The sequence below is a fragment of the Saccostrea echinata genome, unplaced genomic scaffold, assembly GCF_033153115.1.
Source record: "Saccostrea echinata isolate AGI-Se365-2 ecotype Australia unplaced genomic scaffold, CSIRO_AGI_Sech_v1 ptg000009l, whole genome shotgun sequence".
NCBI lineage: Eukaryota > Metazoa > Mollusca > Bivalvia > Ostreida > Ostreidae > Saccostrea > Saccostrea echinata.
The window spans coordinates 29043561-29064499 of NW_026889758.1; the positions used below are offsets into that span (position 1 = coordinate 29043561).

At 34.9% G+C, this 20939-nt stretch overlaps 1 protein-coding gene across 1 annotated transcript; it reads right to left on the minus strand.

The window, feature by feature from the left end:
* Positions 1-10376: 10376 nt before the first annotated feature.
* On the minus strand, positions 10377-19710 carry LOC133183560 (uncharacterized). Its single transcript, XM_061318502.1, has 3 exons — positions 19521-19710; positions 11888-11916; positions 10377-10884 (listed from the first exon to the last, which is right to left on the minus strand). Exons 1-3 carry the CDS (start codon positions 19588-19590, stop codon positions 10630-10632), a joined length of 354 nt encoding a protein of 117 aa, XP_061174486.1. The 5' UTR covers positions 19591-19710; the 3' UTR covers positions 10377-10629.
* Between the last annotated feature and the right edge of the window lie 1229 nt (positions 19711-20939).

Below are 20939 nucleotides of genomic sequence, written 5' to 3' on the forward strand. Positions count from 1 at the left end.
ACCAAGGCCGTAACTAGGCCCATATTTTTACTGAGGCGAGGAGTCTTCGGACAATGTAATTAAGTCCCCAGCATGTCAGGGCAGCGCCCTGGTTATGGGCCCAGGGATGGAGTGGAGCCCCCGGAAACTCCTGTGATTTAGAAAACTGAAGATAATTTCTAAGTTTTCAGTTGTTATTTTTTTTTTATATAACAAGACAACTAAACATCAGCAACGTACCATACAGAGTCAACAAACCAAAGAATGTAGAGGCGAAGTGCCAAGAAAATTCGAATTTTAAGACTTTTTAATGTGAAGAAATGATAGAATAATTATCTTACCAGTAGATAAGGTGCCACTGACTCACTATTAATAAAAAATATAAACAATCAAAATCCTTTGCCTGCAATAATCAGTTTACAACATGACTTCATACTAGTATTACATGTACAAACGACGAAATGATCAAGCATCTGACGAGACGGCAATTTTTGAAAAATATAGCATAATTTAAGGTAGTCTGATCCTCAGGTTCTGAAAATCAGGAGTTGAGTAATTGAAAATGCTCACTAAAATCTCTAGGAATTCTCAAAGTGAAGTATTTTTACCCATGGTATTTCTTAAAAGTTCTTCACTATAGTTAATCATATTATGTAGGGAAACTTATCAAATCTCAAATATATTTTTAGGAAGCACACAATATGCATTTTCTAATTAAAAATTGGTCAACAAATGTATTTTAGAATAAAGAAAAAATTTAGGTATCCAGGTATTTGTAGAAAATTGCATGCACTTTATACTTATACGTTACTTTGGTTCTTCTATTTACTTCAATTCTTATATAATACATAATGTAAGAAGCTTGTGCTATTATTGCAAAACATCACAGATCACTTCTAATTTCATATCATGCTTAGAAACATTTGTATCTAAGGCTAGATTAAAGGAAATTCGATTTCTCTCAAAGTATTTATTTATTTTTTACTTAATGGGGTTCAAATGCCAACTTTTTGCAAGACTGTCTCTAAGATTCAAAGAACATCATATCGAGATGTATGAAATGAAATTTGTTGCATGAAAATATTTCAATTTCAACCTTCATTTTGAAATTTTTTAATTAAATAATAAATTCAAGAGTTATTGTTCCTGGCTGGGGAGTGAATATTTTTAAATGACACAGATAACTAGTTATTAGAATAATACTTTTGATTAAAAAAAAACCTCATAAATTTTTAGTGTTGCATTTGTCTCACTTGCCGTAATGGTTGTTAGGGCCTGGTCTTGATAACAGCTTGTAGGCTTGGGTAAAAAATGAGGGAAACCAAGCTAAAATATACTTTTAATGTACAGCTGAGTAGTATAAGGCGCCTCTTTTGGCGGGTCAACTGAGTGCACTTTTTATGCAAATGAGTACAAAATGCTGGATTCTGATTGTTTGGATAGGGGATCAACTGAGTGCACTTTTGGTGTCCTGCTGGCTGGATGTTTTGAGTCCGGAGTCTTTCCCCCAAATCCTGGATGGCTGGGTGTTTTGGGTCCGGGTGTAACACTGTTACACTGAAAAACACACCGTGTGCAAAATTCTGGAAAAACCCAGAATATCGTGTGCAAAAATCAGGAAAAACCAAATGCTGAGTCAGCATAACTGGATCTATTTTTAGCCAGTCTGAAAAAAAATGCTGAGTCAGCAAGATTTTTTTTACTCACTTGAAAATGTTCGAATGATACTAATTTTAGACATCTGTTGATATAATTATAGAGCACGAGATCGTATTCTTAAAACACCTTCAGAAAAAGTGTCGTGTGCAAAACCTTACGATATCTCTACGTCTTTACCTAGGCATTGTGACGTCATACAGTGTATAAAGTGACGTCATACACTGTATAAATATAGCTTTCCGACGACTTTGAGCTCATTCTGTGATCAAATTTATCTCCTGTCAACATGAATGTTAAAAGTGCGATGAAAAGAAACTTACATAATATGCAACGTATGAAATGGAGAACACAAGAAAAAGAGTTAGAAAGAGTTATTCAAAATAACAGGGATAGAGAAATATATCTCAGGAAAAGAAATGCACTGTACTTAGAGAGAAAACAGAAAGCTAATAGAGATCGACAACTACAGAAATTACGGACTGTACCCGAAGAACAACCAAGCTCATCAAATTCCATACCACCACCTTCCTCATCACCACCCCATGGACCCCATAAGCCAAAGACCATTTCCCAGTACTTGTATTAAAAAGTCCATCTCCCCAAGTCAAGCTAAGGGTTTCTGATCCACTCCACTCCACATGAACCCTGGACCGTATAGACTGACTTTGACGGGGTTAGAAATGCGCTCTCTGATTGGCCTCATTAGAGATTGCATGAGCCAATAAAAAAAACATTGTTTTATCTAGTCTGAAACTAAATCGTAAACAGTAAAACACGTCGGTTTTAGCCCCAACGAAAAAGTCTTTTCCATTAAATAACCTAGTTAAAGGATTGTCTCAGCGTTGAAGTTAAAGTTATGCTAAATTTATTACCGACTTTCAATATTGTTCCGCATTTTCTATTTAAATTGCTAACTTTGATTGGTCAATTGCAGAGGTCAATAGAGTTCAAAATGTGTAATCTCACTAGATGGCGCAATAGTAAACCCCGTCAAAGTCAGTCTATTCGGTTAAGGGTTTATGTGGAGCGGAGTGGATCAGAAAACCTTGACTTGGGAAGATGTACAAAGTCAGACTAAATACAACCAGGCAATCCAGAAAATTCAAATTTAAGTCAAAGAATTTGTTTATAATGTGAATTTAAAGGAATTTCCAAAGGAGGAAAACAGAGGATTTGTTCGGCGATTATTTAGAGACATGCTACAAACTGTGACATAGGAAATGCAGTGTAATCCTAACGATTACGTACGCTTGAACATTTGCCACCTTTCTCTGGATTCCAACATTTGGTACGAGTTTACACAATGTAAACATTTGAAAGAGGAAATCATCTTAAATAAAATAGAAACCGTCCAACAATCGAAAAGGGATTTTAAACTGGGAGACGGTGCCATAGAATTCGACATGTTTTATGTCAAATATCCAGAAGGAAGTTGTGGAAATAATACTAAACACCTGATGATCAATAAGGAGAATTTCAAGAAGGCGAAACGACCCCATCATTTAGATCTATAATCCCTGGGATAAGTTTTTTTCCTAGGGCCATTGTAGTCGCCCGGTTACATAATCAAAAACCGGGAAAATCCGAAGAGTTTACCCGAATGGGAAAAACGATGGAGATTTAAGAGCAAATGACCAGAAGAACGAAGCTATAGCTCTGCGGACATTTACCCATAGAAGACCCCTGTCCTCATTGTCAACACCTGGGACCCCGTCAACACGTGTTTCAAGAGGCAGATACCTTAAAAGACTTCATGGTCTGGTTATTTCAACCTAACACAACAGGGAATAAGCAATCTGCTTCATCATTGGCCATCGTCATTGCCCACAATTTCAAAGGATGGACAGTTCATTTTAAATTACCTGGTCCATTCTGCTTGCATGAACCCTACGGTCATCAACAACGGCACTAAAATCTTATCCATGCAAATCTGCGGATTAAAATTCATCGGCTCTATAATTTTTTACCTTCTGAAAATCTGGAAAACTTGATATGAGGAATCCAAACATCCTCAAAAACCTCAATTTAAAGAAGGAGATCGGGTACTCATCAGTAACTGTAAAGCCAAACGCACTTTTGAAAAACCTTTACTGGATTCCTAAACTTCATAAAAATCCTTACAAACAAAGATACATAGCGGGTTCCGGTAAATGGTCTACCAAGCCTCTTTCTTTACTTCTCACTAAAATATTTACTGTAATGAAGGAAAAACTTCAGGAGTACTGTGCAGCAGTATATTCCATAAGTGGTGTAAATCAGATGTCGATACTAAAAAACTCCAAAGAACTTTTAGAAAATTTGAAATCATAAAATTTTACTTAAATCAATAACATCAAAACGTACGACTTTTCAACACTTTATACAACCATTCCCCACGATAAATTGAAATCCAGGCTTTTTGACATCATAGACAGCGTTTTTTAAAATAAAAATGGAACTCGTTAATATACTTACCTTGTCACTGGTCATTTGCAAAATTATTTTGTCAAAAAGCATTCTGATTGTACACACAAGTACTCTGAAGTTGATATTAAAAAGATGCTTGAGTTTCTGAATGACAATATCTATGTAGTTTTTGGAGATCAGGTCTTCCAACAATCTGTTGGAATTCTTATGGGTGCCAATTGCACCCCGTTATTATTCATATGAAGCGGAATTTATTCAAAAACTTCTACATGAGAAGAAGAAAACACTTGCTGTGCACGTGGCCTTCAACTCGACATTTCGTTGTATTGACGACGTATTAATATTGTCAATTGGCAATGGTTGCTTTCATTCATATGTCAACTCGATATGTCCCAGTGGGCTTGAAATAAAAGATACCACAGATTCTGACACATCTGTTTCATATTTGGATATTTTGCCAGAAGAGGACGTTAATGGTAGCCTAACAACAGGGCTTTATGATAAACGTGATGACTTCAACTTTTCAATCGTCAACTTCCCTTACTTATGTAGCAATATACCCTTATCACCTGCATATTGGGTTTATGTCTCTCAGTTGATTCGATACGCAAGAGCAGGCTCTACGTATGAACAATTTTTAAATCGAGGCAAACTATTGACAAACAAATTGATGAAACAAGGATATCAACAGTCTCGTTTGAAGTCATCATTTCGCAAGTTTTACGGTCGATACAATGACCTTTTCAGCACATACATCTATCATTAAGTCAAATGCTGACTGATGTTTTTTTCATACCAATTGTTAGGCCATTACTTATACGCTGAACTGTCTACGGGTTTTTCCGGGGGGGGGGGGGTTCCCGATCATGACAGGGAACACACAGCGGGTGTGACCGGTCGGCAGGGGATGCTCATTCCTCCATGGCACCTGATCCCACCTTTAAATTTTGAGGTCCGTGTTTGCTCTGCTCTAAATTTATATCGTTTCATTGGACTTTCGAGACTGAATACTGTTCGTTATCTTCATATTTCATATTTACCTAACTGGACCACAGAACTGTTTACCATTTCTAAAAGAGTCCCTGGTGGTTTTTTGTAGGACTATAGAGTGCAAGATGATCAGGAGAGGAATTAGAAAGCACTTTTTACGAAAAAGAATTAATACAGATCATTAAAAAAAGACGACGTGTACGAAATGGAGGGAATCTTGGGATATAAAAAGCGACGCCTAGGGGAAAAAATCATTCAAGAATCCAAAGTTCGGTGGAAAGGATATCCTCCTAGTTTCGATTCATGGATTCCCCAAACGGATCTCATCAAATAACTCCTCACTGGAAATTTTGTGGAGATAATGTTCCTCGAGAAGAAATAATGTATTTTGTACAATTATTCATCTGTGTATCTCTCATTATCACCAGTGTTGTCATGTTAGCTTTACACAATCCCAATCGAGAATATTGGATGGTGTGTGTCAGTTCTTCGATGAGTTACATAATGCCTAGTCCTACGATCATTCACCTACCCCCAAGAAGACCACTAATCCACAGGGTTAATGAGGTTTTCCAGGTAGTCTAAAAATAGATACACAACAGGGTAAAAAATGGCAAGCAAAGATTTTTTATTCTCATTTCTGATCTCACTGAAGACAGAGCTACATGGGTTTTTTTTAAGCTCAGAGTATCGTTGGAATATTGAAGAACCTTCAGGTTCCACTAAAAAGGGAGCATGGATGAAAAACAAAGAGGAATGTATCCAAGATTTCATGGATAAGAATCCAGGAGAAACAGGAGTCAACAGTGTATACCTGTATATAAGAGACTAAAGTTCCCGAAGGAATTGACAAAAACCATGGTATTGTTATGCTCAAAGAAAAAAAAACCCAATGAGGAGTTCAAAGAGAAAGTGAAATATGTCTTGGCTCACAGAAAACAGGATCCAGAAAGCACCTGGATCCAAGGGTAATGGATGAAGCCATTGATTGTATCAGATTATGTGAATAAGGTGAAAAAGGGAGGATACGAGACCATGGACTGTGCATGCGAAACATGATATTTGTACATAAGAAGATTTTCTTCCTATAAAAAACAGAACAGCACAAAAGTTTTGAATGTTTATTAATATGATGTTTTTGTTGTTGTTGTTGTGAATTAAAAAAAATATAAACACACATGTCTTATTTTTTTCTCCCCAGCTGTGATGTGATGACGGCACAATGGGTAGCTGACTCAGCAAAAAAAACGAAGGTCTTGCACACGACACTTTTTCTGCAGGTGTTTTAAGAATAGAATCTCATGCTATATAATTATAGCAAAAAATGTCTAAAATTAGTATTATTCCATCGTCGCAAACCACGGTTTTGAGTCCACAAGCTACCTCGTGATGATAGAGAGAATCGATGTGAATCATCCGTGGGTTACCGACGATGGTATTATTCGAACTTTTTTCATGTGAGTAAAATGCTGCCTCAGCATTTGAGTTTTCCAGAGCGGTTAAAAATAGATTTGAAAAGGTATTTAAAGAGGTAGACAAAAACCATCTCATTCTAGAAAAGTCAATTCAAATTGTCCGACGTAAAGATGGAGTATCATTGGTCTATTAACGAATATAGCCTGGGGCCTTTGATGAAAACTAAAGAAGAAACTATCCAGGATTTCAAGAAACCCACCCAAAAACAAATCTAAAAACAAAAAAGTGTGGTTGGAAAAAAGAGTGAAATTCTATCCTGAAGATTGTGATAAGAGAAGGAACCAATACTCTGTTGAGGCGATGTATGATTATTATGGATGTCAAAAATACAAATGAGTGATCCCGGCTGATCATTATGATGTGGTTGAAAGTACCTGGTTCTCGAATTTACAATGCTCTTTTCATGATTTCTCCTATAAGCAGATAAAAGGACTTCTTCGAGACACTTATACATTTTACATGCAGTATATCCCCTTCCATCCCTTTTTTTTCCAGATCAAAGATAAAACTTGGAAAATGGAAGAAGGACTCGGTCTGTGTGAGAAAAAAGTGATTTCCATTACCGAAGATGTGTATATATATTGTCCTAATAAAATATTTTATTTAAAAAAAATGTTGTTGGTTTTTCCTTAGATACTAAAATTAGATATCTGACAAAGGTATATAAATTTAAGAGGTATGCCAAAAGACATCTCATTCTAGAGAAGTCAATAGAAGTCTAGAGAAGTTAATCGAGTAAATTACGACACTCATGTTCGTCAATTCGAATCTTTGTACCTTTTCCCTTAAGTCTAGCTCATAAATAAGGACTCCACAGTCGTAAATTAGTCCCGGAAAATTGGAGAGAAGACACTACCAAATGGATTAACATCAGCTATCTGGCTCCGGACTGCGGATTTATACCGAAATTCAAAATCCGTGTACGTGTATTGTGATCTGATTCAACCCCAGACCGTAGGATCGAATGTCTTGAATTTATTAAGAGGGGTCCCTTGTCAATTTGAACAGAAAGACAATCAATGTAAATGGGAACCCATTCGTGCGGAATATGTCCCTTTGAATAAAAAACATTTCGATACCATCGCGATTCATATCAATGTCTCCTCTAGGGACTCCCATGCCCTTTTTAAGTGGAAATTCAATCGTTAAACTTCATTTCAGAAAAAAATACTGATGGGTGTACTGGTCGCTTGTCTATATTCAGCCGTAAGAGGGTATAAAAGAAGTTCCTGAGTGCAGGAAAGTCAGTTTGACACGAGTTAGGAACCTTGCAGTATCATTCAGGATTATTGAGACAGACAGGACACGGTTGGACTTATCATAAATGATTGGACAGAAGAAAATACGTGTATTGTGAGAAGAAAATCGGACAGAAGATTAACATCAGCTATCTGGCTCCGGACACTTATTTACGAGTCAGACTTAAGGGAAGAGGTACTAAGATTCGAATTTGACGTAACGGGTTGGGTTGAGTAGTTTCTGAGTTGGTTGAAGTCATTCCATAACCATCTACTGGACTAATTAATCCCATATTTCTTTCACCCAAATATAGGAAATTGCCATGTATTTGAAATCTCAAAGAGGAGGTTATTTTTTAAACCTCATTTGGGAGGCTGTACCTAACTAACCCCTAGTTATGACTTTAAAAGAAGGTGTCCAACAGTTGGGCTTAAACCGGCAAAGAGGTCGAAGATTTCTTAAAGTTGTACTTAGAAGGGGCCGTAATGAAGCCCTGATTACCGGAGCTAAAATGGGGACGAATGTGGCTAGAAAAAAGAGAAGTATCAAAAAAAGCTATTTTTACCCACGGACTCAATGCCGTCAAAAATACAGGAATATTTGACCTCAATAATGGAGGAACGTTACCCTTTAAAAAGAAGAAGAATGGTCAAAAAGGTAAAGGAAGAAGAAGAAGACAGACAGGGAGACATTTGTTGACCAGAAGAGGTCCTAAGAGAAAAAAACAAGGAGATATTCCAAAGAAATAACGTCCTTTAGATGTGTTTGACTGAGAGAGACTATAAATAAGACTGTCGAGTGATGTTCATTTGTGAAAAATCAGTCTTACTAAACACATAATTTTACAATAAGATTCAATAAGATACACAGGGACTAATAAGTAAATGTCAATCAAGTTCTAGCACTCAGTGATGTACCTTAATGCACTTGATTGACAGGGGTACACAGACCAGGTATGTTTGAAGGCGGTGCTTAAAATCTCTGCCTTTAAGCAAAACATTTTGTAGTATAGACTTTAACAACTTATTTCCAAAAGTATTTTGAAGAAATAACAATGCAAATATAGCACAGTGAGCATAAGCAAATCAGACTTAGGTATAGGTGCAAGCACATAATTTCGAAAAAAAATATTAAATTTTGATAATAGCATAATGTAGAAACTCATTAAACCTATCTATTTTCTAAATTTCATTTTGCTTTGTTTAAAACTAAAGAAGCTATAGCCATTTAAAGTTTCAGCGAATCAAATTGCAGAACACGTGCAGGCTCGTGTTTTCAAGAATTTCTGTGTATAACATATTGTAGATGAAATGCATGGAAATAACGAACAGCATTCAAGCTCAAAAGTCCATTAAACAATACAAATTTTGGAGCAGAGCAAACACGGACCTCCAAAACATCAGATTTGGGATCAGGTGTCATGGAGGAGTGAGCATCCCCTGCCAACCGGTCACACCCGCCGTGTAGAACCTTATAATATATACCTATATCTTAAATGTCAAAGGATTTTGTCAAAAAACAAGGAAGATATTGAGATTTTTGTTTCAGCCAATCAGAGCGAAGCGCATGTGCATGCGCTTGAGCTCATGCTAATTTGACCATGTCATGTTGTCTACAAAACTAATATATTGTTATGTTTTGTGTTTTGAAGCATAGAAAAGTTATGGTTATATTTAGCATATCAGTCATTTCACTCATTGATGACCTTCGTTCCGCACATCTACACAACATGCCTGTTACTTCTAAAAAGGTTTCAGGTCAATCGGATGAGTAGTTTCCGAGAACATTCGCGGCCAAAAAAGGACCGGAGAAGAAATTTTGAAAAAAAAAGTAAAAACAGTATAGAAACCATTTAACAATTTCAGAGTGGACTTCGAAGGAATAGAAAACATTTAACAATTTCAGAGTGGACTTCGAAGGTGGAATAGAAGCCATTTAACAATTTGAGAGTGGTCTTCGAAGGTGGAATAGAAAACATTTAACAATTTGAGAGTGGACTTCGAAGGTGGAATAGAAACCATTTAACAATTTCAGAGTGGACTTTGAAGGTGGAGTAGAAAACATTTTATCCTGATTTATTTTTACTTGGAGTAAGAAAAAATGTAATTGGAGTGTCATGGACAGCCCCCCCCCCCCCTTGTTTTTTTTCTCCCAAGAATAGTCTTTTACTGTATATTTATGAAAACGTTCAAAGGTCACTCTCCCTCTCCTCTTTCTATTGCAGTATGGGGGAAGTGTCCAGAAAGAATCCGAAAAGTTATAGGAAGATCCCCCCGAACGAAATAGAATTTTCTCCTCCCCGGACTTTGAAAACCGTTGTATTTTCAAAAATTCTTGACCTCGATGGAGGGAAATAATCGTCAACCCATAGACAAATTTTGCTTGAGAGAATCTATTCATTAATAAGGTTTTTGAATTTTTTCATATTTGATTAATACAGGTCGTGAAGACGGCACATTTCTATGTACATTGCATTTTATTTTTTCTCTAAATGGAAAAGAAAGGAGGAGACACTGGACAATCCTTTTGTTTATGAATGCATGTTCCAGGGAGTTTCTCCACGTAATTGAAGGAAACCGTTTTTCAAGATTGACGCTGTAAGGTGAAAATGAACTATTTTAATCAGTTTCACATTTACATTAGTGATTTTGTACACATATGAATTCACTAGTAACAAAAACAATATGCATATAAAAGGCAACCAATGAATCAAAATGCAGTTTTCTTTAGGAGAATCCGATGCCAATCAGTTAAAATCATAATTGAAATTAACTTCTTTTATTTCCATCCATAATTTTTGTAATACTGTATGTTGGTTTGATTATTTTTGTCCATATTTACAGAAATATCACACTTCAGATCATAATATATGACAGAATGCTAGGCTACTCTGCTGGGTGGCGCTGTGGTAATCCTCGTAGAAACCGTATTCGCCGTGGTAGCTCGGGTGTTAGGTCGTGACCTCCAAGGGGGCGGAGACGGTCCCACCCTTCGTTTGACTGTCTCTGATTTACTGCAGCCGTTACCACAACAGCAACACCAACATATGCAAATCAGTGCGATAAGTCCAACAAAAAATCCGAATCCTGCCAGCAGTCCGGTAAGCATGTCCTCCGATAGGAAAGTATTAGTAGACTAAAAAAAAAGTTTGATATGATTGAAACTACAATTACGAACAAAAATTGCAATCCCCCAATAAAAATATGTACAATATGTTGATTGATATCAATTCAGTTTTGTAATTTATATATAGACTATTATTTTGTTAGAGGTCTATAATCTATAATTCCCATGTACCATGCGCCCCCAAGGATATGTTCTTTGTGGTGTTTGCATATATATTGCTATGCAAAACAGTGAACTCCCTGCTGTTGTTGTTCTACCTTAGCTGAAGGGGTGGGTGGGGTGGGGGATTAAGATTCCTACATAATAATTTGATGCCCTTTTGAATTTTTTTGTCTCTATATATTCATATGTTAAAAAAAATCTTTTATGGCTCCAGCCTAGCATTAGGCAGCATTCTGGCTCAATAGTTCTTGAGAAGATTTTAACCTGCCACATCTTTACCAGACATTAAATAATGATCTCCCCTTACAATGATTGATTGATTGATTATTGTTTAACGTCCCTCTCGAGAATTTTTCACTTATATGGAGACGCCACCACTTGCCGGTGGAGGGCTACAAATTTTGACCTATACTCGGCACTTACGGCCATTGAGCAGTGAGGGATCTTTTTCGTGCCAGCACCTACTGCGACACGGGGCCTCGGTTTATACGTTCTCATCCGAAGGACCGGTCTCCACGTCCCACAGTGGGATTCGAACCCGCGACGTAAGGATCAACTCCTTTATCCGCAACTCTAGAGCAGACGCTCTTACCACTGCACCACGCGGGCGACCCCCCCCCCCCCCCCTTTACAATGAATACGTCATTTCATCTTTAAAAAAAAGTACCATTGAAATGATGATGATTTTTGCCAAGCTTGTCCGAAAATGGCAATTTTCGAGAACTATACTAAAGGTAAAAAGTTAAGATATAAAATGTGAAAAGTTAACATATAGATTGAAAGACGGCAGGCCGACATATTTTGATCAGAAAACCTCACTCTGGTGAATAAAAAAACAGTAGCTACTTACGACATCTGTAGAGTTCGACGCAAACACATCTGGAAAGAGGAAATAATGATAATAAATATATCTACAGAAAATGTTTGGTGGATTAATTGAAAGGCAATTGAGGCATATTTTGTCTTCATACTTTGCGACCAATTTCAAAATATACCTTCATTTCATAAAGCTGATAAATTAAAATTACGTTCATGTATGTCAATACATGATATTTCAGTGACCGATCTAGCTAGAGGGAGTCCCCCTCCCCCAATTCTTGCTGCAGCTATGTAAATTTATTAGGGATGTCAAATCGGTCAATTTTTGATAATCGGTTACTCGGACGTTTTTCCGATCGAGTACCTGGGTACTCGGTAAAAATGTAAATACAAGTGTATTAATTTTCTTGAGCTCCGTTAAACCCCAAAGCTGTTTTATCACGTTTATTAATGTATATAAACACTGATTCCAACGTGAATAATTTTTGGTACTAAATATCACAAAAGACATAATTATTACATCAAAAATTACAAATGGTTTTACAGTTCTTGTTTAGAATCTATTTCATCAAAAGGAGGACAATTTGTTACGCAGGTTTGTGATGATTAGACTAGCGAAAGAGAAGGAACGAACGTTATTGGGATCGCTAGTTTAATATTATAGTAAGTTTAGTCTAATATTATAGTCTAATATTATACACATATAGTAAGTTTAGTGTTTACGGGGAAACAATTTCACGTGTTGTTTCTCCCGTATACACTAAACTTACTACGCAAACTGACTTTCAACATTTTTTAAAAATATTTAGTTATTTCTAAATATTTCTTCACTTTCGAAGTGGGTAGCGGTATTTCTATGCATGTCCGATACACATACGAGTAATCGAGTACCATTTTTAGTATTCGATACTCGGACGTTCGATCGAGTACCCGGTTAACCGGGTACCCGTTGACATCCCTAAAATTTATACTTTACAGACCAGTACGCTAAAACAGATTTGGATTTATATTGAACATTTTAATTTACATGTTAATTTAAAAGTTTAAATATCAATTTAAACTTTAAAACAGTTATCGTTTGTTAAACTTACATAAAAGATTGTATAGATAAGTTAAAATTGATAAAATTCAAACTTTAATGTAATATACACATCTATGTTTCCAACATGACTTTGAAAATTCCACATTTAAGAGAATATCCACGTAGATACTATGTCTGTTCAATGCTAGATTTTAAACTGCACGAACAGAAATGAATGGGCATGAATGTTATTGTTCAATAATTGTTCAATATATATAAAGCGACATCACAAATGACGGATGAGAGAGACAAAATTATTAATAAATGTTTATTCACCAGGAACGGTGGAGATTCTAGATATACATTTTTCGTATTTAACTCAAATGGAGTTATTCCGCTTAGAGCGCGATATTTAAGTTTTGGCAGGAACAGTGTTTTTGTTGTTGTTGAAAGGAAATTTTGAAATGTAAAAAAATATAGTGGTTTTTATTCCATTTATTGAAACAGTTACACCAGCCAATAATAATTGGGAGGGAGGGAGGGATGGGGAACTTACAGGTATTCAATTCTATAGAAATCAGTTCACACCATTTTCTGTTTCAATACCTAGCCAGACGTAACTTAAGATATACGATTACAAAATCTGAAGTCAGATCCTCTATCCGCCCTTTTTTTATTTGTCACTACATGAGGAAATCTGATTAAAACCTTATTCTCAATCGCTCTTTTTTATATTGTCAAGAATCCTTAGGGAGCGACAATGAGAAAATATCGAGGAACAAAAATCTGATTTAAATCGGACTGATATGGAATGGGTTCTTGTTTGACACCGTGGTTAAGGAAGTTCGGAATCCTCAGTAACCCCACAATCTCTGATTCTATGTGCAGTAAGTGGGTTAATAATATCGATATATGATATAGATTTATTGAAACCAGAGTCCTTATTTCCATGAGTTGAAAGCATGTCCCGATGGCAATATTGCATCGATTTTTAAACTTCTGCAGTGCATCTTAGCATTGGAACTCGTGCGTACTGTTTGGTTCTGTGTAGAAATAAAGGTTAAAAATTATGAAATACCATTAGTTAGATATTATTTACATTCTTGGCCATTAATGCACTGATTTAAAGGGTGTTAAGACCGTTTTATATACAGGATATTAGAGTACCACGCATATCCGAATCTTGTATATTTTCTTGATAGAAAAAATGTAACCCAGATTCACTTCTTGGTTAACTGCATATGTATTTCATACAGTTCTGGCACTTAAAAGTTTTTAAACCACAAATCAATAAAGACAACATATCCTGGTGGACAAATAAGAAAAAAAAACTTTCACGTGTAATGATGAAGCCATTTTGGATAGCATTTTAGATTACATGTGAAGCCAGAACATCTTTTATAAATGTTCTTTCTTTATATGGGAAATAACACACATCTAGGACATTTACTAAATAATGCTTTTACAATTAAAACTTGCTTTTGGGAAAGATAACATATTTCTTCCTCTTAAACTTTGGTTAATGAATTTGCAATGCCTTAATTGGACATTGTGAAGTGTGTGTGTGTTATGAACATTCATCTTTTTTCTGTCATTGCTCGGGTCGTTTCTATAAAGGCCCTTTTTCTACTGAGGATGTTTTGGATGAGATGGGGGAAGATAACGCTCCTTTTCACGTTTAGTTAATGGTAACGTTTGGTTGCTAAATGTCACTTTCCGGAGTTGATCCTATTTTGGTCGACGGAAATCAGAGTCCAAGATTCCTAATGACCCAACTTTGAGAACCGAAAAAGAATCAGTGTTGTATCAAAAAAGTCGACAAATTAAGCCATGTGTATTGTGTGCAAATCCTTTCCTATGGATTATTGGGTTTGTTGGCTGTAATGTAAAATGTCCAATGCACAATTGAAGCTTTTTATAAGCAAAATCAATACCATTTTAAGTCTCTCATTACAACACTGAGATCAGGCAGACTGTGGGACCGCCGGAAATGTTGATTGCGCAAGAAAACTCCCTTGTTCTGGGATCCATTGAGCGACTAACAGAGCAGAAAGTATTGGCACCGACAAGCAATTCCACTGGCTGTCTTGAACATTACCTAATTGCAGTGTTTCAATACATGACTCATCCGTCCAATTTTTGTCATTTATTTTCTAATCAATTGTTATTTGACGATTGTTTGGGTATGTTTTGATTTCCAATTGCAAACCTCATAATATCATATTATTTTTGTTTTTGTTTTTTTTTTCAACTAAAAATGCGAAATGTAATAGGAAGGACAAATAACTCTCATATGTTGCAAGCGAAGAATAAGTCGCTATCTCAGAATGCATTACAACCTTAAACAATCAGCGCTTGTCTAACAGATAAAAATCTCACCAAAAATGTCAGATCATTATGATAAATACATTGATATAATATCAGAAAATGTATATCAAGTGTCCTTTTTTCGTGACTACGGGTCTTCTAGCGCACATAAGATGACAACAAACGTGTTACTTAATTATTCACCGACATTGATTGTGTCTGATACATCACTAATTGTATTCTCCAGCAATTTGAGAGTTGACAACTCCAGTGTATTAAGTTTCCATTAAGACCACATTTCGAAAATTCTTCATTAACTCCGCTATATTTAACGGCGCGGTGATTATTGGTGTATAATTCTCAAGCTGATGTTTGCGGCGTTTTTATGTACGAAAATATTAATATTATTATTATTAAAGTACATGAACATACAGTATGTCTAATTATGAAGGAGTTGTTCACATACAACTTTTTTTCAGAAATTGATAAAGAAAAATTAGAAATATCTTTAGGATACAAAGTCCGAAGTATTTAACATACCCTTAGCCTATCCTTCTCATGTCAACAAACATATTTCTGTCATGCTGTAAACATTGGAGAAAATCAGCAATGAATAAAATTTTCGAGAACACTTAAAAGCTCTAAACTGAACAAATTACTTTCTTGTTTAAAACTGCATTTTATTTCTTATTTTTATACAAAAAAAAAAGAAAAGAAAAAAGGCCCATACACACGGATCAATATTTTACAGATTGCAAAATATTAACCTATTGTCATTTTTTACAGTGTAATAATATAAACTGAAACAGAGAGAATCGGTTCATTCCAAGTATGTTAGAGTTTTTCCCTCTAAAACAAGGACTATATATTTTTATTCGAGGACATTGACTTGTCTTCCGGGTTGATAGTCTGTAGAGTGCGTGAATTGAAGAAACCTTGACAATAAATTTACTTTTTCATGCCTAAAAAGCCATTTTAATGAATTTAAGCAAGTGTGTAATCAAATGGCTATCGTCAAACATATTTTACAATAGAATACGTCTGTGTGTTGATGGATGAATGGACTGGTGCTATATATCCTTGATTAGTAACATAACAAATTGATGACTTTCATCCCAAACATCCTACTTGATTGGCAAAATAAAAAATTGTCGCCTTTTTTTTATTGATGATTACACGTAATCGAAAATTTAAATATTGACGAGGTTGGAATGACAAATGTACTCTACTCGAGCACAATAAACGAAAATCAAGTACAGACCAATTATCAAGGAAACCCTTGAATAATTAAATGTACTCAGAAAATGAAATTCTCTCAGTCTTGATTAAAAAGGTTCTTTATTGGTACATATATATGAGATATGATTTTTTTTTATTTTTTTATATATAGGGTATGACTTTTTTTCGTTCATATACCTGTAACTTGAGGAAATCGTAAAACTCTGTGGGTGAGTGTGCAGTAGCACTTAACATGCTTAGGATACCAGAACACCTTGTGGATGGTCATGCTATTGGCATCTTTGTTTACTTCATTTGTTAAACAAGCATTTTTTTTTTGTACAACCTGAGAGCATTCACGCAAAACTGATTCCTATCCCCTCAAAAGATCACCTTTATTGAGAACTAACGGGTTTATTATTATTCTATCTATCGTCGGCAATACACTTTTCTCAAAGAAAAAAACCCTCATTGAACATTTGCTCTGTTTATAGTTGTTTGCATGGACTGCGTGTGAACTATTTAGAAAATAAAACTCCTCTATACTGAGTGACTTAGTTGTTGAGGTAGTCCGATCCTCATGTTCCGAAAATCAGTAGTTAAGTAATTGAAAATGCTCACAAAAAGTCACTGAATGTGTTACCCATGGTATTTCTCCAAACTTCATCTTGATAGTTAATCATATTATCAAATCTTTAAATATATTTTCAGGAAACCCGAATAAAAGCACCAGCTATACATTACCTAATTAAAAATTGATCAACAAACATATTTTAGGATAGAAAACTATTTTGTATCCAAGCATTTGGAGAAAATTGCATGGTTTTAATACTTATTTGGTATTTTAGTTCTTCTATAAATTACTTCAATTACTGAGTATTTTATTATATCAAGTGTAAAAAGATTCTGCTATCATTGCAAGACATAACAGAACACTTCTCTTTTCATTTCATGCTATAAGCATTGGTGGATAAAAGGAAATTCGATTATTCTAAAAATGTATTTACAATTTTATGGGGTACAAATGTTAACTTTTTACACGGCCATTTCTAAGACTTCAATGAATCTTCAATCATATTGAGATGCATGAAATGAAAATTGTTGCATGAAAAGATTTCAATTTCAAGCTTCATATTTTGAGACTTTTTAAATTAAAATATCTAATGTATAATGAAGGAATATTGAACAATTTTGAATTATTTTAAACTAGTTTTAAATGTGTATTGCTAGAAAATGGTGAAAGTAAAATGAACCAAACTCTTATGACTGATAACATATTAGAAGCCGTCCATTTTGCATCTTAAAAGTTTTTGAAGAGTTATCTGTCCTTGATGAAAAGAAGAAAATTTTAATTTTGTCAAAATATCTGCGGTAGATAATTCATTTATTTCATATTTTAATAAAGAGAGAGAGAGAGAGAGAGAGAGAGAGCTTATGCATATTTTCACCAAGAGATTTGTATGAAGTTTAAATTATTTTTTAAAATATCTTAATAAAAGTGCGCTGCCCATAGACTTCAATGTAAATGTACTCAATTAATTGGACAAAAATCAGAAATTTGTAAATTCTTTTGGTGGAGTATTTTTATTTAATAACACCTTCAAAAGGCTACCATGATTAAATATATCGAACCATTCATTTATTAGGTACAAAATATGGTCTTTATATAGTTAATACCATAAATAATGAAGTTAAGAGTTATCGTTCCTGGCTGAGGAGCGGATATCCTTAAATGACCCCTCGGGATTCTTGCTTATTTTATTATAAATCAATTATAAAGTCTGTTTCTTTGTAATTCCCTCAAATTTGGTGAATCATGAACAGTGAAAGGGACTAAGAGATACACACCCTTCATTTACCAATTCCACACAGTTCCGGGTTTCCGGTTCTTACTTGTATCTTTATATTCATTATCAGTCAAAAAAAAATCACCCCCGGGAAGGGACTTGACTACAATTTTTCACATCAATTTTTTTTTACTTCTGTGCACCTGCCCCATATAAAAACACCCTTGCTCTACGTGATATGACAGGAAATAGCTAATACTAGTAACTGGTGGAATAGAAAAGCTAATATCGTCTGGTAATGCTGGCAAAAGTTGTGCTAGATTAGATAAGATAATTTCACCAAGTAATGAGCGGAATATACTCTGAAGTAAAAACGTGTAATTAGTGCCATTTAATTCTTACCGTATTACAATGCTCAAAACAAATTTTTCGATTATCTAATATTCCTTATTCATCTTTCCCGCAAATGTGTTTGAACCCCCAAAATGTTATTTTAGCCTAGAAAGCAAAACGGTATGTAATCCCATATATTAGTAAAATGAATGTCATTCTTTGGCCTTTACATGTAAGGGTTAAAATCCTTCTTCTGACTAAAAACAAGTGATCTCTTTAAAACAGAATAGATAAAAAAAAATCATTCTTCACAATTCCATTATTTTCAACTCTATCAATTACGAAATGTTCAATATTAATGGAAAGGAAAATAAAAACCCTTAGCGGAAGCACTTTTCAACTCTATTTCATACGAACAATGGGAGAAAAACAAAGTAGCAGATAACAGCTTTGTGGTGAATAAGTATTCAAACAATATAATTTTATGAATATTGAATAATTATGTTTTCTAATAGAGGGTAGGTAGGTAGAATTTTTTAAAGACCATTAGATAGTCACATGAACAAATAAGTATAATAACTTCTATTTCGAAATATAAATGAGTGATTTTCTAGATGATATGTAATTTGGGTCTAAATGCGGCATTATTGGCGTTACAAGCGTCGCGCTCAACACAGTTCGAAACATTTTTTACACCACATTTTCAAAGCAATAAAAATTTATGTGTATCCTATATACTGCGTTTAAGAGTTATTTTATAATTCAAATAAAATTATTCTGAGGTAATTATTTTTTTCATGAAAATAAAATTATTATACCAAATTCACCAGAAATTCGAAACATGCCAAATGTTACAGCGAGCAACCTTTCTCTCTGAATTGTAATATATCTGAACTCCAATGAAAGAAGTTTTCAGTTTTTCCCCCTATATATTAGAAGAAAACACAGAATATAGAATGAACATTAACAATAATAACAGTAACCAAAAAAAAGCTTACCGTTTGATAACAGAAACTGCATCAGAGAATACTTCGCTATCTGTAAAATGTTAGTCCCTTTTACAATCATTGTGAATATCTTTTTATAAGTAATATGAAGTAGATTTGTCCAAAGTCAACTGTCTCTTTTTCATGCTGTAACATTTTTTTCCGGTTTGAAAATAGTGATCATTTCTTCACATCTCCATCTTTAGTGTGCAGTTACCTATGAAATGTGACGCATGCGCCTGGAATTGCTTGATGAAGTAAAATCATTGCACCTGTATTGCGCGATCAATTAAACCTGCAACCATCCCTAGGCGATTTTAATTTTATCGATTGTTTTGAAATGGTCATCAGCTTTTGTTTAGGGTTTTCTGTTAATTCACTCTTACGGGTAATACAAAACCTATCCAATTATTGTGTGACCTTTGATTTTATGCTCAGGAAAACCCCAAAACGCGCTGCTAATTGATCTTTTGTTTTTGTGTGATTCGTTGTAGAGTTAATGCGGGTTGATTTCGGGTGAAAAGTACACATTGTGGTCAATATTGTTTCAAGCACACGATAGCATCAAGGCAACAAAGTGAAAATAGAGCCCAGTCCTAATTGAAATCTGTTGACATACACTTAGCTGTCCACAAACAAAATTAATTTGTTTACGTCGAATATGAAGAATAATATTTATATAGCAATTGAAATTGAGCATTTAAAAAAACATGTAAAGCTTGTCCTTTATTTTAAAAAATGTCTTTTTAAGGTCAGACGACACATTCTTCAAATACATGTATAATTATATAATTTTAACCAAGAATTTTTGATTTAAGTATATTGCTACTAGCTCCTCACCAAAATTGGGGTACATTACCAGGCAGTGCATTTGTGCAAGATTCCAAAGGATGAAATTTCTTATACAACCCTACTGGAAATTATTTTAATTGCTGATGTCACGATTTTTGGCTTGATCACCAGCACGTGACCTTCTAGGTGAACATAAGGATTATTTTTTCTACTTTGAACTAAAAATAGAACTTCCATACTGATAAACTATTCATGAATGAAAAGTTATTTCACTCAGGTGAACGCAACATTCGGGCACGTGGTATGTGTGAATATGTGTGTGTGTGTGTCCCCACCCCCACCCTTTTATTAAAAGTGAATTTGTACTATTAATTAAGTATGAAAATTGAAAATGTTCATTGTGGGGTAGCCCCCGATCTATATTCAAATCCCTCCAATGTTCATGGATCCTATAGCCCCCCCCCCCTCCACACACACCCACACTCACACACACACACACACACACGAAGGAAATAAGATTTTCGAGTTTGGATCAAGAATTTCCCCCTTTTTTGGCTTGCAAAAGACTTTTTCAAGTAACTTGTCTTTTTTTCCCTGCCTGCCCCTCTCACTTTTTTTTAATGGATGCTACGTGTCTGA